This window comes from Carcharhinus amblyrhynchos, chromosome 15, assembly GCF_965287045.1.
Source record: "Carcharhinus amblyrhynchos chromosome 15, sCarAmb.v2.hapA, whole genome shotgun sequence".
Taxonomy (NCBI): domain Eukaryota; kingdom Metazoa; phylum Chordata; class Chondrichthyes; order Carcharhiniformes; family Carcharhinidae; genus Carcharhinus; species Carcharhinus amblyrhynchos.
The window spans coordinates 39,122,750-39,148,388 of record NC_137338.1 but is presented as its reverse complement, the minus strand read 5'-3'; the positions used below and the strand labels follow the sequence as shown (position 1 = coordinate 39,148,388).

The window sequence follows — 25,639 nt, the reverse complement described above, 5'->3', positions numbered from 1 at the left end:
CCACTATATAGGGGGCATTAACACGGAGAAGAAGCTGAAGTTCACAGAAATATACTTGATCAGGTTAAACACAGCACCAGATCGTTGTGAGCAACATATAAAAGAGTGTTAATCGTTCACATTCACGAGGCTGACGGGATTTCCTTTTCAACCACCTTTAATGCAGCCTGGGGCTCACCTTTGGATGTCTTATCACCATCTCCTTGTGATGGCCTACTATGCGCTTTCGGATTGAAATGGTTAAATAATTACAAGCAGGACCCACCTTTCTCCCGTCTCCTGAACACTGCGAATCGATTACTTTAAAACTCTCGGGTCTTCCTCTGTCAATTCCTGAGTCTTCCAACCTGCAGAAGAAGATGCCAAGGATTTACAATAAATGCCATTAACAAGCAAGTTCGTGCAAAATATTGCGTGGCAAAAGATATTTAACGCGTTTATGTAACAATTTAAAAAAATATTGACTTTAACTTGGTATGTAGTTGCAGCATTTTTTTATTACGCACATTTATGTCACAATATTTGCTGTGATTACATCCGTGGATATGTATGCTGGGGAACAGTTCCCTAAATGAACCAGTATGGGTGGGGGAATAAACGGAGCTCGAACTCACTTGGTGTTGGGCTTGTCGTGATCCTCCTTGCTGCCGATATGTTCTGCGGGCACCGAACGAACATCGCCATACATTTCCTTCCAAACCTGTTTCTCTTTGGTTTTCGCCATGTGTGCTTACAGAACAGGCACTAATAAACGCCCATGAACTTTCCTTACGCGATCCAAAGACCCTTCTATTCCATTCTCTTTTGAAACTTAAAAAAAGAGGGGGGAGCAAACCCCCATAGGGAAAAAACGTATCGAAACTGATCGAGTCCTCACGGCAGCAGCGGCGGCGGCAGCAGCAGCAACAGCAGCATAATGATAAGGAGGAGGAAGAGGAGGAGGAAGAGGTAGGTGGAGGCTGCTCCTCGGCTTTCACTACTCCGGAGGCATAAAATCGAGGTCGGGTTGGGATGTTTGGCAGGGCTATTTCTCCCCAGGCACCGGGGAAAAGACGCTGCTCCTATCAATAAATCTTCCAACAACTTCAGCCCCTTCTGTCTGCCTCGCTTGCCTAAAACACACCAAGAGCTTCAAATGCAAATATTTCTACCCTCAGCCCCCACCCCCACTGGCGTTCGGGAGAGAGAAGAAAACAGGTTCCAGCCTCCCCGCTGTGTCAGTATTTAAAAAAATAAATCAGTAGTTTCTTTAAAAGATGAACAATTTATCCCAGCCTTGACTGAAATACACGGGGAGGATTTGGTGGCTTCGCCTCCGTGTTGTCACCACTTTCCTCTCTCTCGGGTTCGTTCGGATCAGTGAGGATTTCCCCTTGCCCTTCTCAGCAGCTCCTGGCCGCAGTTGGATTTTCCAATGTTTTCTCCCCGTCTGTTTTTTTTTTACTTTTTGTTTTTGAAGTTGTGGCTCGGGAAAATACAAATAAAAAGGACAACACACAGCCCAAAAAAGAAGGCACGCAGTGAAATGAGCAGGTAAATTGCCGCGTGTGGCAGGCAGGGTGACAGCAATGCTGCTTGCTGCTGCCTTGCCAGCTGGTTGGGCTGGCCTGCTTTGCTCGTCTCGGCTGGGCTGGGCTCGGGAAGGCAAGTTTGGCCGGGCTGAGCCAGGCGGGCCTGACATTGATGGACACCACAAGCTCGCTCTGAGTGAGAAAGAAATGAGTGAAATATGTCAGACTGGAGAATTCTCCTCCATGTTAACGATCTTTAGTGTATTCCTGGATGGATGTATTTATTTATTCTCTCGTTGATAAATGATTACACGAGTTCCCCCCCCCGTATATCTCGACAAGCGAGTGAACTCGATGAGAATCATCGGCCAGGCAACGGGAGGAGGCGGGACACAAACCCGCCAGCCTACTCCTCATTGGTTCGTTCTGCGGCTGGCCCCAGCAGGCCTCTCGCACTTCTGATTGGTCCTCTCCCCCGCTCTATCTTGTCAATCAGCTAAACCCGCCCCCCACATCCCGTCCTGCCCACCGGGCTTCTCCCTCGCCTTCTATTGGCCTATCTCCCCTGTCAATCATGATTCAGTTCCGGTCATCTGCCGGCAGGCGCCCGCTATCGCGTGACATTCTCGGAGGCTGTTAGCCTCGCCCCCTTCCCAGCAAGCAGTGCGGTGGGAAGATGGCGCTTGGAGGTCTGTGTCCGAGCGGCGGTGTCGGCCTTGCCCAGCTGCTTCTCATCAGTGCGGCCCTGACAACTGGTAAGCATTATCCAGATTCACCTGTCTAATCAAACCCTCCCCTCTTCCGCTGTCATAGCGCCTGATCTCGGAACATTTTCATTTAAAATTAGTTATTTTCCATCGGCAGATTAAAATGTCAGGTTTAATTATGGCAGTTAGATGACCCAAGGGAAGAAAGATACTTAAATTAAAAACTCTCCCACACTTAATTTGACATCGACTATTCCAGGTTAGTTTGCTTTTGATCTTGTACATACTGTATGTTTCTTCCACTCGCTCGTAAATACCGTCGCTCTCGAAGATCATGTGATTTTTCAGTTCCTTCTGACTCATTATGTTAAATCATAGATTTCTCCTTAAAGTAGACGTTTTAATTGAAACTAAAATAGCAACTTTTAACAAGTGTGATTGGCTTGAATATATTGAGAGATTTTAGTTGAAACGTTAAACGAAGGGTCCTATCTCTGTACGTGTTATAAATCCCCTAGTTTGAAGAGTTGTAAGTTCCCCTACAGAATGTGTTCCTTAGCCAATACGACATCAGATTACCTTCACATGTCAGACTATAACAGTGCTTGGATAACATCGAGACTTGAGCTGATAGGCGGCAGAAAACACTCGTTAAGTAATGATTAGTACCAACAAAAGCAGTGAAAAACACATTGTTTTTAGCTTTCAGTAGCACCATTGTTCGGTTCTCTATGAACATGCTAGAAGCTGCCACTAACCAGGATCATAAATGAAGCAACCACATTGATAACATGGCTAAAGAACAAGGTAGAGCCTTTGCACCACATGACCTCCCTCCTGACCCCTTGGAGCCACTGCAGTATCTAACAAGACTAATGTCAGGCGTGTAATGGAATATTCGCCAGTTACTTAGATGGGTGCAGCTGCAGTAACATCAAAGAAACTCAACAATATCTGGGTCAAAGCAATGCCCAATTGACTTTGCCTGCCAGAGGACTTGATATCTACCATTGGCACACTTTAATTGTGGTAATACAGGATGCACTCAGTAAATCAGCTTATTTTGACAACACCTTGCTGTGTTGTGACTTCTGTTAACCAGAAGTATGAATTATAAATTGACAGCAACACCATCACCTCCAAGTTACATACCACCTTAATTTAGGCACGTATTGTCATTAACCTCATATTTGCTGAGTCAAAATCTTTTAACTGCCTATTATCATTGTGGGGCATCATCAGCATAAGTTTCAAGGCAGGTCACTAAGAATGGACAGTAAATGTGACCATGCCAAAATTGTTGTCCTTCCAATTTGGTTGCTACATTTGGCAAGTAATTATGATTACACTGCAAAAGTAAGTAATTGAAAGTGGCTTGGAATGTCATGAGGATATGATAAAGCTCATATTGCTGCTGCTGTTTATTTAAATTTTAATCAGCTTCGTAACCTGTGTTACTGGTTAAAACCTGTGCTTTCTTGTTGAGGATTGTTGAATATTTGTGGTAATAATCCATCTTCTTGAGAGTCACCTTGCTGCTTCATGTTTCTTGCATCTTTGGCAATTCAGTGAAATATTGCAAGTTTAAAATACTTTAAATCAGATTGGATACCCATTGAAGTGTAAAACTGCTGTAATGAGTAGCAAGGTAACTAAAATTCTTTTTCAAAGGAAAGTTTGAATGGTTTAAGCAAGGTGCAGAAGAACTATTTGTTGTCTTTTGAGAATTTTGGTTCCAGTAAAAAAAAACTACAAGTGAATGGGAATGTTTGTGCAATTAAAATTGTTCTTCTCTGTGCTATCAGAGAATTTTCAGAGATAATCTGTATATTTTAATATTAGTATTCTGGTACAGCAAAAATGCAGCACTACTATATTTAAGGATAGAGAAAATGTTTGAAGATTCAGTCGGTTTATATTAGAGAAATTAAATCTGATTCTTGGCCGAAGAATTCAAAGGCGTCTTTGTGACCTATCCCAACTTTGGAATCCAGTTACAAGCAGTTGAGATCACTTTTCATCTCAGCTCATTGTTTGTGATGAAATGTAATCTCGTCGGTGTGAACGAACTAAGCTTGAGTGCAGAGTTGCTAAATTCAAAAATTCCGTGCAGGGGATCAGCACAGTTCTAGAAATCCACAAGTATTCCTTGATTATCATTAAACACTCACAATTCTGCTTTCATTCGTATTATTCTTTAAGAATGGCATTTTCATGATCTATGTAAATTGCTTAGTCATACAGTTTATTGGAATAGTATTCAATTTCACAGCTTGGTTCACAGTGCTCCGCTTCCCTCCCACGGTTCGAAAATGTATGGGTTAGGTTGAGTAGCCATGCTAGATTGCCTCCTTAGTGTCGGAGAGACTAGCAGGGTAAATAGGTGGGGTTATGGGAAAAGCACTGAGTGGGATTGTTGTTGGTGCAGGCTCAATGGGCTGAATGACCTCCTTCACAGTAGGAATTCTATGATTAGTGTCACCAATGGACTCTTTAGCAACAAAGTAACACTTACAATAGTAATTTCTGAAAGATGTGTAGAATATTTAAAAATGTAATAGTTGGCCTGTAAAAATGAAGCTGGTATTACCAATAGTGAATGTTGCATCCTGTCAAAGATGTGATGCTGAGAATTGGTTTAGTGCTCCATTAGCAGTCTAATCAATGTTTCCTTAAGGTTTAGCATAACCACCTTGTTTTATACTCTATGCTCCTATTTGTAAAGCCAAGAATCCCAGAGACCTTTATATTACAGCCTTCTCAATTTGTCCTGCCATCTTTAAAGATGTATACACTCTCCCAGAAGTCTCTGTTCTTGTACCTCCTAATATACTGTGTGATTCAGGTTATGGTGATCTTTCCATTCTGCCTACCAAAATTAATCACTTCACACTTTTCTGTAATATGTCTGCCCATTTAGCCAGTCTGTTCTCCTGAAGTCCATTACTATCAATGTTTGTTATTTTTGAGCTGCAAACTTAAAATTATCTGTACACCCAAGTCCAAGTGAAGAGTATATAGTAAAAAGTCTCAAAACCTGACTTTGGTTGGGGTGCCATTGCACGCTCTCCACCATTCTACACTATTCACTCTTTCACACCTTTCAGTCCCACAACCAATTTTTAATCTTGTAACCACTGCCACTTTAACCCCACAGGCTTCAATTTTACTAAGTCTATTAAGTGGCACTTTACCAAATGTTTTGAGTATCCTTACAATATCAACAGAACCCTAGTCCATCCTTTCTGGTACATAAAATAACTGAAATCAAGTTTGTTAAATACGATTTATCTTTATCAAATCAGTGCTGGCTTTCATTTATCAACCCATATTTTTTCAAAGTGTCAATTAATGTATCAGATTAATACCTCTTCATATTTAGGGGGACTAGCTTGTAGATGCCTGGACTATGTCTCTTTTTTAAAGCAAGGATGCAGCATTTGCAATCCTCCTACTCCCTGGCTGCTCTCCTATAATCCAAGGAGATTTGAAAGGTTGTCTTTATAATTTTCACCCTTATTTTCCTGAGCAGTGCAGTCTAGGATGTGTTGCATCTGGACTGGGTGACTTTGAGCACAGCCAAACTTTTCAGTACCTGTTCCTCACATGAATTTCTCTACTGTTACCTCCTTTGTTGTAATATTGACACATGCCCTGTTTTGTAGTGAAGACAAATGCAGAATATCGATTTGGTACTCAGCCATGTTCTCTGCCTTAGACATAGAGATATCCTTTTTGATTCCTAATTAGCCTCACCCTTTTTTAACTTCCCTTTCACTTAAAAGACTTTGGATTTCCTCCTGTATTACCAGCTCATCTATTTTTATGTATTATCTTTGCCTCCTTTTCAGTTCTTTCCATGCTTATGGATTTACCTTTATTCTCCAGTTAGGCACTTTTTTTCTGTTAAATTTCTATAGATGTTAGATCCTCTGGGGCTCAACCTTTGGCTCTAGCCCTTTTCCCACTCCGTGAGAATGTCAGACCTGTACTCAAACCACCTCCTCTTTGGAGGCTTCCCAGTGTTTATTTACTGTTTTACCTGACAATTTTTCCTTTCTTTCCCATAACTACTATCCAATACTATCAAGTGAAACGTGAATCACCCTCACAGAATCTATATAGTGCAGAAGGTGGCCATTCAGCCCATCAAGTCTGCACTGGTTCTCTGAATGAAAAACTTTTCTCTTGAAAAATTCTACCTAATAACTCCCACCTGACTTATCCATAGTTTTGCACATTCTTTTCAGATAGCAATTCAATCTCCTTTTGAATACTTTAATTGAACTTGCCTCCACCACCCTCACGGAAAGTTCGTGCCAGATTTCAACTATCCTCTAGGTGGGGGGAAAAAAATCCTCGCGTCACTTGTTGTTCTTCTGCTCACTATTTTGAATTTGTGTCCACAATTTTTTGATATCCTCTTGAAGGATCAGTTTCTCACTATTTGCCTTGTCCATGCCCCTCAGGATCTTGAATACTTCTATCAAGAATTCTGCCTTATTTTCTCCAAATAAAACAGACCCATCCTCTCAAGTCTATCCTCTTAGTTGTACTTGTCCCTGAAATCATTCACGTGAATCTTTTATATATTTTTATATATATGTAATTAATAATGCAATTGGCAGTTTCAAATGTTAAATTTTAACACTGATAGCAAAAACTTAACATTGTAGCAATCAACTTTCCATCTCATAAAATGTATTAATTCATAATGTGGTTCCGATCCAGAGTGCTTTTTGGTGCTTTTTCATGTACAAGGTTGAAAGAAGTATGCCAGCGGATGAAAACCATAAAGTAATTATAGCTGAGACTGGTTTAATCCTGACTTGCTATCTGTGCACATTTCACCACAAAAACAGGGAACAAGATCTGGCTTGCTTTTCATCCTCCCTAGCTCAAGGCGGTGATATCAACTATGGTACCTCAGTCGCTATCTGGATTAAGATCAGAATTCTGAATATACTAGGAATTGAAATTGCAATGTTCTGACCGATATTGCAATTTTTTGTTCAGCAATAACTTAGTCATTAGAAGCATAGCCTATCCTAGTTACATAAAATCATACAAAATTTATGACATAGGTGACCATGTGGCCCATCTTGTCTGTGCTGGTTGACAAAAAGGTACATAACCTAATCCTCCCATATTTTAGGATGATCACCTTGTGCATTGCCTTTGCCAAATGTATATTGCTTACTTTAAAAAAAAAACAAAACTGATTTGAGAACTTCTAAGGAACTCATTAAATTATTTGTCTTTCTCAGCGTCCTTTGCCCATCCTTCCTAATCAATCCAATTAGTTATGCTTATGCTGGAAAGTCATTTATGATTCATGATTAGTTGAATATTGTCCATTTTGTTTATCTAAATATTTAATGATGATTCCACATGGCCAAGTGTCTTGAGGAATGTCTTCAGAACTCCCTTACTCCCTTGGGTGACAGTGGCTGGCACTGTTGCCTCACAGTGCCACAGACCTGGGTTGATTCACTGGCTTGGGTCACTGTCTGTTTGGAGTTTGCACATTCTCCCTGCGTTGGTGTGTTTCCTCCGGGTGCTCTGGTTTCTTCCCACAGTCTGAAAGACATGCTGGTTAGGTGCATTGACCCGAACAGGTGCTGGAGTGTGGCGAGTAGGGGAATTTCACAGTAACTTCATTGCAATGTTAATGTAAGCCTTACTCGTGACTAATAAACTTTAACTTACTTTGAGATTGTTCTTCCATTTTGGTTTAACATAGACCTAATATTCCAATTCAGAAGAGTTATTTGCATAGAATTATTTGTATAGAAAATGAAATACTGTACAAAATTTAAACGTGTACTTTCCAAGTTGAATGCAGTTGGTAATGGAAAAACATCAATGTTACAAAAATCTTAACAATCTGTATCCATTTTAAAGGAGTCCTTGGTGGCCGATTCAGCATACTAAGGGCCTCGCAGTCCGTTCATTTCCGAGATGCAGGGCCTTTGCCTGGGGGCCGCATTCCAGATGTTGTATCTTTGTCTATGGGCTTTTCAGTTGAGGAGGTAACTCTCATTGTATTTCTTTCCTATACATTGATGCAGACTATGGTTTATCTATGCAGAGATACTGAAATGGAAAATTGCATTTGTGCTCAACTTTTGAATTCTTCAATTGTAAACCTTGTGTATAAGAACATAAGAAATAGGAGCAGGAGTAGGCCATCTAGCCCCTCGAGCCTGCCCCGCCATTCAATAAGATCATGGCTGATCTGTCATGGCTCAGTTCCACATTCCCGCCCTCTCCCCATAACCCTTAATCCCCTTGCCTATCAAAAACCTATCAACCTGCGTCTTAAAAATATTGAGCGAGGCAGCCTCCACCACTTCAACAGGCAGAGAATTCCAGAGATTCACCACTCTTTGAGTGAAGAAGTTCCTCCTCAACTCCGTTCAAAACCGCGCCCCCCCCTTTATCCTGAGGCTGTGCCCTCTAGTCCTACTGTCCTTTCTGAGCGGGAAGAGCCTCTCCACCTCTCTCCTATCCATCCCATTCAACATCTTATACGTCTCAATGAGATCTCCCCTCATTCTTCTAAACTCTAACGAGTACAAGCCTAGTTTATTCAGCCTCTCCTCATAGTTCAACCCCCTCAACTCCGGAATCAGCCTAGTAAACCTCCTCTGCACTCCCTCCAAGGCCAAAATATCCTTGCATAAGTGTGGCGACCAAAACTGCACACAGTACTGCAGCTGCGGCCTCACCAGTACCCGATACAGCTGCAGCAAGACCTCCCTACTTTTATATTCAATCCCCCTCGCTATGAAGGCCAGCATCCCATTCTGACCACCTGCTGCACCTGCAGGCTGGGTTTTTGTGACTCATGCACAAGGACCCCGAGGTCCCTCTGCACCGTCGCATGCTGCAGTTTTTCGCCACGTAAGTAATAGTCTTTCCTACCATTATTCCTACCAAAGTGGACAAACTCACATTTGCCAACATTAAATTCCATTTGCCAGTCCCTGGCCCATTCGCCCAGCCTATCTAGATCCTTCTGCAGACTCTCCACGCCCTCTGCATAATTTGCTGTTCCACCAATCTTGGTGTTGTCAGCAAATTTCGACACCATACACTCGGTTCCCTCCTCCAGATCATCTATATAAATGGTGAATAGCTGAGGTCCCAGCACTGACCCCTGGGGCAGTCCACTAGTTACCAACCGCCAATCCAAATAGCACCCATTGACCCCCACTCTCTGCCTCCTATTTGACAGCCAATCCTCTATCCACGCTAACACCCTACCCCCCAACTCCATGCCCCCTGACCTTCTGTAATAACCTCTTGTGAGGCACCTTGTCAAACGCCTTCTGAAAATCAAGAAACACCACATCCACTGGCTCTCCTCTATCCACCGCCCTAGACACATCCTCATAGAACTCCAATAAATTCGTCAGACACGACTTCCCCTTAACAAAACCGTGCTGCGTCTGCTCTACCAAACAATTCCCCTTAAGATGCCTCGCTATTTTCTCCTTGATCACGGATTCTAACATTTTACCTACAACAGATGTTAAACTAACCAGCCTATAATTCCCCGCCTTTTGCCTGCCACCCTTCTTAAACAACGGCATAACATTAGCTGTTTTCCAATCTTCCGGCACTTCCCCGGAATCCAGCGACGTTTGGAAAATAATCACCAAGGCATCCACTATCACCTCCGCCATTTCTTTCAGAGCCCTTGGATGCATTCCATCCGGTCCTGGGGACTTGTCCACAATCAGTCCCTCCAGTCTGTCGAGCACCATCTCTCGTAACAATAATATCATTCAGGCTCTCCACTCCTAGCATCTTTCCATCGCTAACATCCGGCAAATTATTCATGTCTTCCTCCGTGAAGACCGAAACAAAAAAGTTATTCAGGGCCTCAGCCATTTCCCCGTTCCCCCCTCTCATCCTCTAAGGGTCCAACGTTCACCCTAGCCAGCCTCTTCCTTTTTATGTATTTATAAAAACACTTGCTATCCTTTTTTATATTAAGCGCTAGCCCAGCTTCATAGTTTATCCTACCCTTTATCAACTTCTTTGTCATTCTTTGTTGACATTTAAACCTCTCCCAATCCTCTTCTCGCCCAGTACTCTTAGCTACTCTAAACGCATCCGCTTTTAATTTAACACTTTCCTTTACCTCCTTCGTTATCCACGGCTGATTATCTCTCCTCCTACAATCCTCTTTAACCATCGGAATAAATTTCTGCTGAGCACCAAGAAAGATGTCCTTAAAGGTACTCCACTGTTCCTCAGCAGACCTACCTTCCAACGTGCTCCCCCAATCAACATTCGCCAATTCCTCTGTCATCCTACCATACGCCCCTCTGCTCAAACAAAGGACACATGTCCGGGAACCCACTTTCTCCTCCTCCATCTGCATCAGAAACTCCACCATACAATGATCACTCTTCCCAAGAGGATCCTTCACCACAGGGTCCCTAATTCTACCCGCCTCATTACATAACACCAGATCCAAGATAGCTCGCTCCCTCATCGGCTCCAACACACACTGTTCGAGGAAACTATCCCGGCAGCATTCTAAGAACTCCTCCTCAAGCCCACCGCGTCCAGCATGGGTTGACCGATCAATATGTAGATTGAAATCCCCCATAATTAGCACCGTCCCATTCCTGCACGCTGCATTTATTTACGTAAATGTTATGCTTTGTAGTTTCACCTGCAGTAACTTATTGGCCAAAACTTTGTAGCAGAAATACTACTGGTGATGTTATCACCACTTGCCATTTTTAAAGCGTAAATAGCACCGCAATTTCCAGCCACTGCATAAAGACAGTTAAACGCAGAAATCAAGAAGTTGCTGTTTTTGAGTTCTCCTGAGTTGTGCCATATTGATATCGTGCAAGAGGCTCTGCATTCAAGTGCATGGAGGGTTATGCAGTTGCATGATAAATGCCCATTCAACATGCCAGAGAAATGTGGGGCTTGTCACTTTCAAGCACATACTAGTAAAAGTGAATTTCTAATTGTGTGATGAGCTTTAATATTGCCAAATGATCTGTTTAGCACTAACCATGATCACATATTTTCACGTGAAGTCTCAGTTCTTTGGTTCTTAAGATTTGAATTTTTGGAAGAAGTATTTTTTAAGTTTGTTTTTCACATCTCTCTCTCCCACATTTTGTTCCCTCTCTTTATTTTCTTTTTTAATATGATTTGACATTCAATTAATTATTTTAGCTTTCCCGAGTAACCAGGAGAGTAGAGACTAATCATTGAATCCTCATATGATCTTGACCAAAATTCTCTTTCAAAAAATAGACTTTATTCATAAAATTTGTCAAAGTACATTATGTAACAGTTCAAATTTGTCATCTTTCAGAACAGTTCATGGCACTTAGAGGTTTTTCACTATGCTTGCAATTGCACCCTGAATAAGATCTATTAACTCAGTACACCCAGGTATTGAGTTGTGACACTCCATAACTGTATATATCAACACCACATGGGTGTGATGTGTTTACAGTAAGGGAAGCCTGAACGATACTTGGCAAAGTAAATCGTACCTGTTTACAATATAATCACCCACAGTAGGTTTGGATTAGACCTGATCATGATGTTGCAAATCTATAAATATTATAACCATTCAACACATTCTTAAAACTGCTAAAGAATTTCTAAAATTGAGCAAATAGACATGAATAAAGTACTATGTTATCAGAGTGTGTTAGCTGAGTTTTATAGCACTTATATATGGATTCATATTACTAAATTGGAAATGGGAAAAGGAGCAGTCCATCCAAACTGCTCCACTGGTTAAGGTCTTGGCCTCACTCCACTTTCTTTTCCGCACTTCGTAATCATAAACTTCCTAGTCAATCAAAAATCTGTCTAACTTTAGTATATTCAATCACCTAATCACTATTGCTCTCTACGGTAGAGAATTTTAAAGATTAATGACCTTTTTGAGAACAAATTCCTCCTCATCTCCATTTTCTGAAACTGTAACCATTAGTTCTAGAAAACATCCCCTCAGTAGCTACCATCTCAAGTCCCCACAGAATCTTATGTTTCAATAAGATCCTGTCTCATTCTATAAACTCAAGTGAGTATAGGCCCAACCTGCTCAGCCTTTCATTAAATGAATCAGCCAGTTGAACTTTGAACTGGATCCAGTGCAAGTGCATTGTCACTTGAATAAAAAGTGACAAAACAAAGATAGGTGGGAAAGCAAGCTTGAGCAGGAGGAGACAGTTTGCATAGGGATGGAAAGAGGTTAAGTGAATGGGCAAAAATTTGGCAAAAAGTGTACAAAGTATTCATGTGTTGTCTCACTGCCAGCCTGAAAATGACCTATTTATTCTGATGTTGTTTCCACTTTACCATGGATAGAGCGCTGGCTAATTAAGTGGAAATAATGTGAGAATAAGCAGGTCATTTTCAGACTGGTACTTGTGTGGTATGAATGTCACTTGCCACTTATCAGGCCAGGCCTGAATGTTGTCCAGGTCTTGCTGCATATGAACACGATTTTGAACATCCCCATGTCTGACCTTATGATAGTGGGAAGGTCATTAATGAAACAGCTGAAGATGATTGGATCTACAACACTAAGCTTTATTGCAAATCTAAATAACAAATCTATAGAAGAGTTAACAAACTACAAATGTAAAAGTCAACTTTAAATGTTGTACTTGTGTTTAGCTTGTAAATAGCAGTAACAAATGATGCCTGAAGATTATGCAATTTGGTTTTCAAGGATCTTTTATGGCCTGGACTTAGTATTGGCAACTTGTTTCATCGGCCACGTGCCAACTTTTTAGTGACTGTGAGGGGAGTAGAAGAACTGGTTTTGCCCAAGAGTGAAATTTCGTACGTTGTTGAAAACGTGAGTAATTTTCCCTTTTTTTTTGTGTGTACCTCGAGAGTTAAAGGAAGGTTCTTGCACTAAAGATGACATGGAAATTGATTTATTATGTTGCAATTTAGAAGTATAATAAAACTTCCTAACCTAGATATAAAACATTGACCTGATTCTAGTTCATCACTTTGTTAGTCGTAGAAATTATTTTAAGTAATATTCCAGAATTAGTATTCTAGTTGAATCTTTCATTTACCATATCTGTTGCTTTTATACTAGTAGCTTACCCCCTGTGGCGTTACATAAGGGAAGTTGGGGCAAAGTGTAATTTTAAAGTGAAGCAGAACAAGAGAAGGGTAATCGCAGCATGACTTGCAGATGTAATTCAGTGCCTATTTTAAAATCATGCATTGTTTTTATATTACTAATTTTATATTATCAAGCTTTACAGCCCCACAGGTTGTTCTTGGTATTGATGCTGCATATCTTGATGTCTCTTTCTACCTTGTTTTGCCTAGCTCCAACACATCCTGTTATTTATTTCTCAAGTGCAGTTGTCCAGCTTATCCTTACGCCTATGTATTAATTGTCACTTTTTTATAGTTAAGTAGCAAAACTTAGAGCAACTTGGAAAGTTTAACGGAGTTGATTGGGACACAGGAGCTTTTTTGCTTTATTAACTGAAACTGGGAGATACAATGCCACTTCATGAGAGGGTATAATTGCTGTATGACAAGTTTGGATAGGCAATTTCCACTATTTTTGAGAGTACAAATTTATAATGGGAAAACATTGGGTAGAGCATAAGACTAAGGTATTGTTCTGAAGATGGAACAAGGATGCAGATGTACAAATTCTAAATATATGGCTATATCTTATGTAGTTTTGAATGCACTGGTACAATAGTGCCCTGATCCACCTTAAGTCTTGACTCTGTGCAATGCAGCATGAAATCAATTTGTAATATCAGGAAATTTAAGTCAGCGCACAGGCTTCCTGCCCTTTTTTTTCCCAATTTCTAATTCCCTGTGGTTGCAATTATAATAGGAACTGCCAGTGTAAACTTCTCACTCCATAGTTACTCTGACACCTTTCTCCCAGCGCTTTAGCCTGTATTACAAAAATAAGCTAATGCTTGTGCTCCAACAAATTCTACCCCTCATTGCTTTTTAATTACAAATGGCAAGAAATCAAATAATATACAGATCTAAGAATAGAACATATGCCTTTTTTTAAATGTCTACTTGTATCTATAGTCCTCAAACCCTGCTTCTGCTGAAGATGATGTACATAGTTTCTCTTAAGATTTCATGAGTGCCATTGAGGGCACCCTCCCTTGATCTTCACTACTAACTCATCACTTTACACTTGTCTAATTTTTATTCTGCATCTCTAAAAACTGTCCTGATAATTGAAACCAAGCATGCCATTGCACTATAAAGCTTTAGCATAACCTCTAAGTTGATTTGTTTTTATATCTGTGTTCCAATTATTGATTGTCCAGACATTCAAAATGATGAAATAAGAACGCTGGAAAAACTCGGCAGGTCTGGCTACATCTGTGGAGAGAAAAGCAGAGTTAAAGTTTTGAGTCCATTCTAGAAAAATTTTATTATTATTTCGGATTTCAAGCATATGCAGTGTTTTGCTTTACATCAAAGTGATGAGTCTATTAGTCCCATGTTCCTTTCTATGTCTGTTCTTCTCTGTCACTTTCATATTCGTTGAATAATCAGGAAAGGTGACTGAACCTGCCAATTCCATTGTCCTATCTGAAATACTATGCCCAAAGAATGACATCACCACAGTCCAGCTGAGACCAGCCAGCAGTGCACACTGGAGATTGAACCAGGATACTTTCTGGTTTGTGCCGCTCAGTCCTGTTACGTAATGCATTTATCTACTGCATTATCAGAAAAGCTCTTCTATATGAAGTTTATTCATAATCATGGGAAATTGGTGCACCCTGGTTTAACAATTGTAGCTTTTAATCCATCTTCGCTGTTTCTCAATTTTAAATAGACATTCAATAAGTGAGATTTTGAGTTGGACTTATGAATTTTCCGTGGCATGAATTTTAATGCAATCTGCAACTACACATGCAGTGCTAAATTTAAATATTTTGCATAAAGGAGCTTTATTGCACTTTAAACCAAGTTTTCCATTTTTTGCCTCACCTCAAGGGATAAATTTTAGCAAGATGAGTTTTGGCACAACTTTCAACTGAACTTTGGAAAAAATTTAAGAAAAGAAATATTTGTTCAACAAAAAGTGATGTCATAGCAGTACATTAAGTTATAAATTAAGTTTTTAAAAAGGGTAATTAACAAAAGCGCAGAATATTTATTATCTGCACTTTTTCATGGGATGTGGACATCACTGGGTGAGCCATCATTTATTGTCCATCCTTACTTGCCCTAAAACCAAGTGATTTATAAGTCCACTCATTCCCCAACCCACACCCTCACAGGCATGCTTGCTCACCCTCCTCCTCCTCCTCCTCCTCCTCGGTTCTCCGTGCCTTCCCTGGCCCAGCCATTCCAGTGCACCCACTGGGCCCATCCCGTCTGTCCCTCCCTGGCAACTAAGTGTGATGAGACCTAAAACCTTTAACCTATTAAGAAGTTTAGGCCTGTCTGACAAACATGGCACATAATCATATAAGGACATTGTAAAGAACTGGAGCTGCATTTTTTCGCTAAGCCACTTAGGAAATGAACTCAAGGCCAGGCCAAACAGCCATTAACACAGATGAATTCCAATCAGTGATGAACAAATGAGTTCTAGCAAAGTTGTGGGTTATGACCAAATCTACATGAACTTCTTAAGCACTTCAGCCAGGCGGCAACAAAATGGCTCTCTGTATTCCTAATCAGGATCGTCCAGGAGAAGCTAAGATGGTTGCAATCCCTAAACCTGGTAATTTCCAGTTAGACCAATTTCTCTTTTATCTAGGTGTTATAACCTGCTAGAGAAGATAATCTTGCACCATATCCAACCAACTGTGGCAGATGCCCTACCAATAGACCAAGCTTGATCCTAAAAAGGAGTGCAGTAAAGAAGACCAGGTACTTGCCCTCACCACCCACATCGAAAATAGCTTTCAAAAGCACCTAAAAACTGGAGTCAGCTGCCTCCTCCTCACTGCAACATACAGCACTGGCTCAAAAGCCTACTGGTCAAGCTTTCCAGGATTCTAACACTTTTTGTTGTTGACACTATCACGAAAAGCAGATTATTTTGAGTCCATTTAGTGCCCAAAGCCAGAAAATGGAAATGAAATGGCCTACTTCAAGGATCAGTACTGGCCTCTACCCTGTGCATAAATGCTAGGTACATGCAGTTGGAAGTACATCTATGCACATGTTCAGTGCATGCCATAGTAATAGTAGTGCTTATCATAGCAGGAATATTTAGGTTCCACAAAAGAAACCAAGAAATGGGAGAAACACTTGTGCAGTATGTTGTAGTACTTAAAAAGCTCACTGAACATTGAACTGACAATTTGGTGTATGGCCTTCATAATGAAGCAATCCAGAAATGCCTCCTGACTGAGACTAACCTCATCCTGCAGAAATCCATTGAGTTTGCAATCTATGGAACTGGCTGGAAAAGAGACACAGTAGCTAAATGTGTTGACTCAACTGCCTAATGTATAATTGAGCATGCACACAAGATGGAAAGTGGCTGAGTGTGCTATCATTGTTGAAAGCCTAGTCACCATCTATCTTGGTGCAGAAACTTTGAATGCCATCAGCAAGAAAAGACATTAAGAATGCATATAAAAACTAAGAAGAAAGCACTGAATTCAAAAGACAAGCAGGGAAAAAGCCATCTGCAATCAGGCATAACAAAAAATAGAACCTGTGTAATACAGCAAGTACAAGGGGACCAGAGTGATACTTGAGTCAGAAGAAAGGCACCTTCACATCTTATCAGTGGCAAGTAGTTCATAGGGCTACAGGGTAACACTGCTGTTGGAGTGCAAACCAATTGATACATGTGGAAATGGATACAGAGGCAGCAATTTCTCTGGTAAATATCCTCCCTTGATGCCTCAAAATTATTGAAAACAAATGCAGAGGAACTTACCTACGATGGGCAAAATGGAAGTTAATGTGGAAGTAAATGTGCAGACTGGTAAGCCACCACTGTTTGTGGTGAAAGGCAACCAACCTGCTTTAGTTGGATGGTCATGGCTGGATACGATCTGATTTAAATTGGGGGAAGGGGAGATGTACTTAGCATTGCAACTGAAGAAACTGGTCTTACAGCTGTTATAAAAGAATCTTCAAAGAAGATTTGGGAAGCATTAAGGGAATTTCTGTAAAATTGAATATCAAAACAGACTCTCAACCAAAATTTCTGAAGGCCAAAGCCACCCCTTGTACCATAAGACCAAAGGTCAAAGTGACCTGGAGTGCTTGGTCAAGGTAGAAGTCTTGGTATCATTTACAATATACAGGCAATACCTATTGTTCTGGTACTCATCCAATTCTGTGGGAATTTTAGGGCTACTGTTAACCCTGTGATATGTGTTGAACAACATCCACTTCTCAGATTGAGAGCCTTTTTGCTGGCTTGGTTGATGGATAGAAATTCAGCAAAATTTCTGCTGTGTTGATGGGGAGTCACAATGTGTTACCATCACAACACACATGGCACTCTACAGATATCACAAATTGCCTTTTGGAATAGCATCAGCTCCAGCCCTGTTGCAAAGGCTCATGGACCAGATTCTGAGTCGCTTGCCTGGAGTTCAGTGTTACCTTGATAACATCTTGGTACTGGGCAAAACTGATGAGCTTCACCTCCAAGAACTTGGATGGCCCCCTAATAGGACTAGATGAGTATGGCCTATATGTTCCTAAAGACACAAGTTTTTTTTCAGCCCTCTGTGAAATATTTGGGGCATTATATTAACGCTGCTGAGCTTCACAAAGCACATTCCAAAGTCAAAGGCTATTGTGGATGCTCCAGCTCCTCAGAATATTAGCCAGCTTTGCTTTTATTATGGGAAATTCATTCCACAGGTGACAACCTGCTGAAACCCCTGTGTGAGCTTCTGTATCAGAACAAAGCCTGGAAATGAACTGAAGCTGGTGATTCTATATTCAAGGAGGCTAAATCAGCACTCAAATTCTGAAGTAGACAAACTTTGGCCCCTCCTTGCCTCTGCAAAATGCATTTGATGCACCACCATATGGAGTTGAGACCTTAGGTGTGGACAGACCAGGGTGTTTGCTTTAGGACATGAAAGTTATTATTCCCCTACATTGAAATCATTGGTGAACTAACTGCTTTCAGGACACTGCAATAGTTTTGCATAAGAGATTAGCAGTGCTACTTTTGGTGGCCCGGTCTGGACAAATACACTGAAGCCAAGACAAGATCTTGTTCTTTGTATCAGAGTGTGAGAATTGATACCCTTCATCCATGGGATTGTCTTGTTAATGCATCCATGTCAATTTTGCTGGTCAGTAATGGTGTATGTTCATTCTAGATGGCCAGAAATGTCAGTCCTCTGTTACTAAGAATTCAAAGTTTTAAGAGAAATGTTCAGTTGTTATGGGTCGCCAAAACAAGTTGTGACAATGAAGCTCAATTTGTCTCTCAGGAATTTGAGAATGTTTTGAGACAGTGGAATTGATTAAATTGCCTCTATCTTATCATCCAAGTAGTCAGATTATCAGAATTGTTCAAACCACAGAACACTTTAAGGTCATTGCAAGGGCGTTCATCTATTCAAAAGCATCTAGGCACAATTCTGAATTACTGAAACACACCAAAGCATGTGCATGTCCAAAGCAATTCCAGCATTCCTACTAATGGGGTGACAATTGTGCACTTGGTAGGGAAGGTCCAGTTGGGTGCAAGAGGGGGGTCTGGATGAGCAACCTAAAACTGGGCATAAGGCAGATGTTGGCATCCTCACTCTTTTCCCCATGTGCCTGTCTGCTTCTTGTAACCTAGGGCTCCCATATCTCTCAGTCTAACGTCCCTGGGGCCTTTAAAGTCTAGTAAAGTCATTTGTGTTTACTGCTACTCCAGCCAGCGACTGTTTCTCTCCCATTTGCTAATCTGGAGTGAGCCTATGATTGGAGGGACAGCTTCTTGCAGAATCCTTCACACCAATTTATCTGTTTGACCAGTGTTTTGAAAACTGGCTCCACAGAATGGCTTTTGGGGCTGCCAATTGGACAACCCTGCCTTAAAATCTATGTTAGGCTAAATTTGGTGTCAGCAATTGTGGTTTGTCAGGTCACATTAATTATAAATTCCTTCCTTCTGTTCAGTGGTTAACTTTCAAAGTATGATCATAAGGAATTTCTAATCACTTATACAAACAGTATTTCAATTAAGTATATACCATTTCATGTTCTAAATGTATTGATTCACGTTTACAATTTTGAAAATCTGGTGGCTCCTTAGAACTGATAATTGAGCTTTGAAATAGAAGCTGAAACAAAGCTTCTCTCACAGTTGGATACTTGTATGCAATATGCAGTTGCAAAGAAGCTTCCTGAAGATCTGTTACTCTGCCTGTGAGGTTAAAGTAATCGTTAATATGGCAACTGAACATTAACCACATCCAAGCTATTTTGAGGCACAGAGCAAAGCAGTAAAAGGCAACTGTCTTTATGGTATATTTATTTTACAGAAGTAATTTAAGAAATCCATAAACTCTTTGAAAAGAGGAAACAAAAGAGGAATTCATTGAAATCGTACTGCTACAGTTCAGATATACATTCTTAGTGCAGTATATAAAGCAGGATTCTTGCTCAGCCAAGTTTTGCATCAAGTGATTTACAAATTTATGAAAGCGTCAGGAAAAGATCATCAAGCCTTTCCTATCCAGCACGTCACAACTATCCTGAGCTTTGACCCATCAGAACTTCGGGGTTTCTTAGGTGAGGCCAAGGGAAGGGAATATAATCTGTGGCTAATTTAGGGAAAAGCTCTGGAAATTCCTCTGACTTGCTCTTGCAATCCACAAAACTTCAGAGTCCATAATTCCTCAATTTCCATAATTAGGTCTCTGTAGCTGAAAATATCCTCTTTATTGAAGAACATCCCTTTTAAAGGACCCCAGCAAAACTATACAGTATGGTTTGGTAATCTGTTTTGATAGGAGAATGACTTGGAAATTAAATACTTCCTAATCCATAACATGCCCTCACCCTAGCATTTCCCAAATTGTTTCATATGCATTGTGTCTAGCATTACTACCATCTACCAATCAAGCTCAATTGAACTCCTGCATTTAAAAAAAAACTTCAACAAATGCAGTCTTGGACAAGATGAAGTTTACAGTTAGTTTGAACTCTTAAGCCTATTTAAATAATCACCACCACCTCTAAGGCCAATTATAGTTTTGGTTGCACTTCTTTGCTTTGAAATCCAACAACAGTAACTTGCATTTAGTATAATATCCAAAGGCACTTTCACAAGAGCCATTCATTGCATTTGTTGCTTCAAGTTTGGATGTATCACAACCATATGAAGCCTAAATTTTATGCTCACTGCTGTACTAATGCAGCCTGAAATCTTATTAATCTTACTGCAGCTTTCTCACAATGCTTGTGAAACTTCTTTTAAGATCTATCACCCATTGCTCAGTCTGTAATCTTTATAGTTTGCCATTTGCACATTTAGGGGTTAAGTTTCCACTAGTTATATCAGCTTAATCCAGGTGGTATTGACCATACCAAGACTGGGTAGTTTTTTTACACAAGTGAGCTATGTCCAAAACCGCTTGTTTTCATTTGTTTCCCACAACTTGTTAAACTGGCTCAAGATTCCATGTCCCAGATTAAGCACTGCCACAAGTGCCCATTAGAATTGCACGATTCCACTGATCAAGCCAGTTGGTTCAGGAAGGCTGTTCAACTTGTGCTAATTTTCTTAAACCCACATGCTTTCATAGACACAACTGACTAGCGCATACCAATTAAACTATTAAATGGTTCAATATATTTTTTAGAAGGCAATTAAATGAAGACATATGGGTGGAGAATTGGACATCCTGATTAAAATTCCTTATTTTTGATGACAAACCCATTTTCAGCTGTTTATTAAAACAGCACTGATTCATCACTCTTGGATGCATCAAGGAATATTTTCTTTTGATTTAAAGAGAATTACATTCTTTGATGCTACCCTGTTGTTGGTACATGGAAAATTGTGGTTTGTGTAAACTTGAAATGTAACCAGCATATTTCAAACATTTTTGAAATTGCACCCAAAGTTGAAGCCCTTGAGTTTTCCAACTGCAAATGCATGACATTAAAATTGTAGTTCATATTTCTCCCAACCTTGCCTCATCTTTTAACATTACATTTCTGTTCTATCCTATCTGCACCTGTCAGTCCTATGACTCTGCATTTTTTGTATCTTTCTTCCTCCCTAGATTGCCTTTACCTTTTTCAATTTTTCATTTTTAAAAATGTTCTCAACTCATCTCTCATCAAATCTTTTGATCACCTCTCCTAAATTTCTCGCCATGGCTTTGATTTGTTGTCTTATGTTTCCTTTGTGGAGGACTTTGAGGATGTTTGTTAATAGAATAAATGTTGCATAATACAAGCTGTTGGATATTTTGCTACTTATGGGCCTTATCCCTTGATTTATCTAAATTGGCACATAACCTATAGATTTGATCTAAAGTATATAAAGGGGCAGCACAGTGGTTAGCACTGCTGCTTCACAGCGCCAGGGTCCGGGGTTCAATTCTGCCTTCGGGCCACTCTGTGGAGTTTGTACATTCTCCCCGCGTTTGGGTGCTCCGGTTTCCTCCCATGGTCCAAAAATGTGTGGATTAGATAGATTGGCCATGCTAAATTGTCCTTTAGTGACAGAAGAGCTAGCTGGGGTTATGGTATTGTGGTTGGTGCAGACTCAATGGGCTGAATAGTGGCCTCCTGCACTGCAGGAATTCTATAGGTTCTATTAACACAAATTATTTGTGTCACTGATTTAACTTGTACTTCAACATGTGTATTTCCATTCTGAGACAGTGGCAGAACTAGCCTTGCAGGCTAGCTCTCAGCTTTTCTGGTTTTGGTTAGCTGAGGAGTCGGTGGTGGTGTGGCCTTTCAAGCTTTGCTTATCTTGCAGCTTTGACCAAAGTTAGACTGCCAGTGAAAAACAGGAGCACTGCAAGTCAAATGTAGTGTTAGAACAATGTCAACTTGAATTTCAAACATGGTGCTTTCAAATTCTGTATTCCTCTGTCCAGGGTTACTGTTATATCTTTCACTCCTGGTCCCAAGATGATGCTCAAGTCTGGCGAAAGCAGTTGAACTGAACACGTGTTCCCTTTTCTAAAGACTGAAGGGGAAGTGTAACTTTAGCAGTGGACTTCCTCTGAGGATTTGTGTATCCAATTTGTTTTGCAAAGAACCAACAGTGACACTTATTTCAAATTTCCATTGTTGCATAATCTGCAAACTCTGCTTCATGCATTCTTATTCTGAGCATAAGGGAGCAATTTGTAGTATTTATGATAACTCCAGTTTTCATCCAAAAATACATCATACCATAATCTAGCATTGTCTACTGCAACAATAATTACCACTTGACATTGTTCTGACGTATCATTTTGACATTGACCAATGTAAATTGAATAATTGTCAATTACTAATTCATATAAGAAACATGGTTTGTCATTTATTTTACTGATGTAAGTTACTGATTTTCCATTTCACACTTGCAAGTGACAAATATTTGTGGGATGTGAAATCCTTGTGCGAGGTGTTTGAATTTTTATGCCTTTAAATTTAAGCCATAGCATATCAAATATCACTTAATCCAAATTGAATAATTATAAAAATGACTTTACCATTTTCATTTTTTGTAGCCAATCCCCTTCACTTTGGATAGTATTTCAAATTCTATTCACTCGCTATTCTCTGAAGAAACACCAGTGATTCTACAATTAACCCCCAGTGAGGAGGTGAGTTGGGAGGATATGCCAGAAAAAAGTGGTTAGTATATTTCAACTTGCTGAGAATTTACAGATGACACAAATATTTGCATTTCCTACTTTGAGATGATGCTATAAATGAGGAATTTCCGTACAGTATCTATTCCAGCTGTTTTTTCTTTTTTTTTCTATACCAATGTTCCAAAGAAACTAATTGCAGAATTATGGTTCTAAAGTCTTGTCTGGTACTCTTTGAGTCCATTCAATAAGTATCAGCCATTTTTTTTTCAATCCTGTGGGCTATCACTGTCCGTCCAGTGTTTTCACTCAAGCACATCTGGCACGAGTAATTGAATAATGACTAGGGAGCTGGTGGAATTAAATTCAATTAATAAACCTGGAATATAAAACTAGTCTCGGTATTGATGACCATGAAACCATCATCGATTATTTTAAAAACCTGTTTGATTCATTAACATCCTTTTTGTGGAATGTAGCCAGGTTTCGTTTGTGTAACCCAGACACAGAATGTGGTTGGTTCTTAACTGCCCTCTGAAATGGGCTGTCAACCCACTCAGTTCAAGGATAATTTGAGATGGGCAACAAATGCTGCCTTTGTTAGTAATGCCATATCCAATGAAAGAATAAAGAAAAGTACCAAATTTGATTTTGGTATTTTTCTTTTGCTAGTACAGAACACACAGGCTGATTTTTATTTAGTATTTGGATAACAGCAAGTCAGCACAAATCAGTCATTGAACTTCAGAAGCTTTACGTTTTAACTCTGAAAACCGAATAATAAGATTTGACTTGTAAATTCTTTTTTAGAGACTTTACATGGTGGGAAAGGCAAACACCATTTTTGAAGATCTTCCTGTAACATTGCGACAGATGCGTAACTGTTTGTTCCAGGATGACTCTGTTCTGAATTTCCTTCCTCATAACTCGCTGAATAAAAATAACGAGGTAAGAGGAAGTAGGGGATTTCACTAGCAGGTACTTTTGACTTGTGTTAGTAATCCTACAAGACAATACCTTGACTGTGGAGCAGCTCCAGCTGGACGAATTGTGGAATGCTTACCAGTTTTTCAGTTGCTTTCTGCATGTTTCTGCAGCCCAGAGATGTGCCACTTCAGCTAGATAAGTCTCAGCGATGTTCCCTCTCTTACCCAAACTCCTTGTACTTGGGCAAGTGAAATGTGTATTATATAGAGATACGATGCAGCCAATCAAAAATGCTACATTTGTAGACTTCTTCATGGCTTGGCTCAGACTTAAACATAATATCAGAAACATGACTAAAAATTATCCATATGTAAAATTTTACCAGGAACTTGTAGTCGGACTTACTACATCTATTTCTAGAAAATATAGAATACTTATTAAATGTGTAACATTTGACCTTGATTTTGTTTGTTGCAGGGAGATGGTTTCAAATGAATAGCTATGTTTTTTTTCTTTAAACTACCTATCAGCATTTGAGTGACATCTCTTCCTAAAGAAGACAGTCAACATAAATCATTAACTGTTTTAGTCCACATTAAAGAGCTGAGCCTTTATGTATGCCTGAAGTGAACAGATCAATGCAGGTGCAAAATCTCGTGGACAAATAACTCATGGGTTCATATCATTGGATAGTTTGAGTAAATTTCAAATTTCTTTCATTGCTTCTTATCCCACCCAAAAAGAGAATCCGTGCTACATTTGTTGCACTAGTTTGATTAGATTTTCTGCCTTAGCTCAGGGCTCCTTCACATTAAATGTCATGCTTTATGGCCCTTCTACTTGATCTTAAGAAGTGGACCTCCGAGTTAAGCTACAGTTTGAGTGGGTCTGGAAAAAAGGTATGCAATTTGGAATGTATAAAGCGATGATCTGAAATATCCATGTCCCTCGTCCAAGGGCGATAATGGGTGCAATTTCAATAATGGGTAGGTAATCTAATCCAATGGTGAAACTGATACTTTGACTTGTCATAACATACCTTAATCAAGCATTTGAAACTTGCTCTATCAATTTAAGAGGCACCTGAAAAGAATCCTTGAAGCTTAGATTCAGCAATCTGAGCTATATCAGCTATATTGGCTCATATAGCATGTATGTTAATGAAGGAGTGAAACTCACAGCCCATACTTGTTGATATAACACAAGCTGCTAAAACTTGATTGCATTTAAATTGTATATATGTTAATGTAGAGTCATGCTTTATTACAATTATTCTTCTGAACCTTTTAATAAGTTTCCCTATACTGTATAACATTGCTTTTAGATTTGTTTTGTAACATTTCTAAAGACTATTTTTTATTATTAGGTCGACCTTCTATTTCTTTCAGAATTGCAAGTTCTTCATGATATTTCTGCTTTGGTAAGTTAGAAATAACTTGTCAGTGCATTAAAATGGCTCTTTCAAGCTTCTACAATCCTTTTTCCCCTCAAATCTTTTGCTTCAAATTCAATCTTTTAACTGCCGTCACTAATGCTACTTTATAAATTGAAGTCAATTCACATAAAAGATGAGTGTGACGTTTGTGAACACTATGCATTGTGAGCACATTACAGTACTTACTACACAGCAATTTTGCTGATTGTAAATAACAGGAAGCATTTTTTTGACTTGAACACAGCCATCTGGTTGTGAAGTTAGCCTTGTTTCCTATAATGT

The 25,639-nt window shown here is 39.8% G+C and overlaps 2 protein-coding genes across 5 annotated transcripts in view; one reads left to right on the top strand and one right to left on the bottom strand.

Annotated features, from left to right (window-relative positions):
• Positions 1-883, bottom strand: part of bcor (BCL6 corepressor) — a 296,044-nt gene extending 295,161 nt beyond the window's left edge. For all 4 annotated transcript variants that reach the window (XM_080203852.1, XM_080203853.1, XM_080203855.1 and 1 more), the window contains exons 1-2: positions 615-883; positions 266-347 (exon numbers count right to left, since the gene is read on the bottom strand). In XM_080203852.1, coding sequence (XP_080059978.1) covers positions 266-347; positions 615-724 — 192 coding nt within the window. In that variant the 5' untranslated portion in view covers positions 725-883. The remainder of the gene's footprint in view (positions 1-265; positions 348-614) is intronic.
• Positions 884-2,161: 1,278 nt separating this feature from the next.
• The window catches only part of atp6ap2 (ATPase H+ transporting accessory protein 2), a 45,132-nt gene continuing 21,654 nt past the window's right edge, over positions 2,162-25,639 (top strand). The window contains exons 1-6 of the mRNA XM_080203851.1: positions 2,162-2,266; positions 8,123-8,250; positions 12,951-13,079; positions 22,912-23,007; positions 23,806-23,943; positions 25,289-25,342. Coding sequence (XP_080059977.1) covers positions 2,188-2,266; positions 8,123-8,250; positions 12,951-13,079; positions 22,912-23,007; positions 23,806-23,943; positions 25,289-25,342 — 624 coding nt within the window. The 5' untranslated portion in view covers positions 2,162-2,187. The remainder of the gene's footprint in view (positions 2,267-8,122; positions 8,251-12,950; positions 13,080-22,911; positions 23,008-23,805; positions 23,944-25,288; positions 25,343-25,639) is intronic.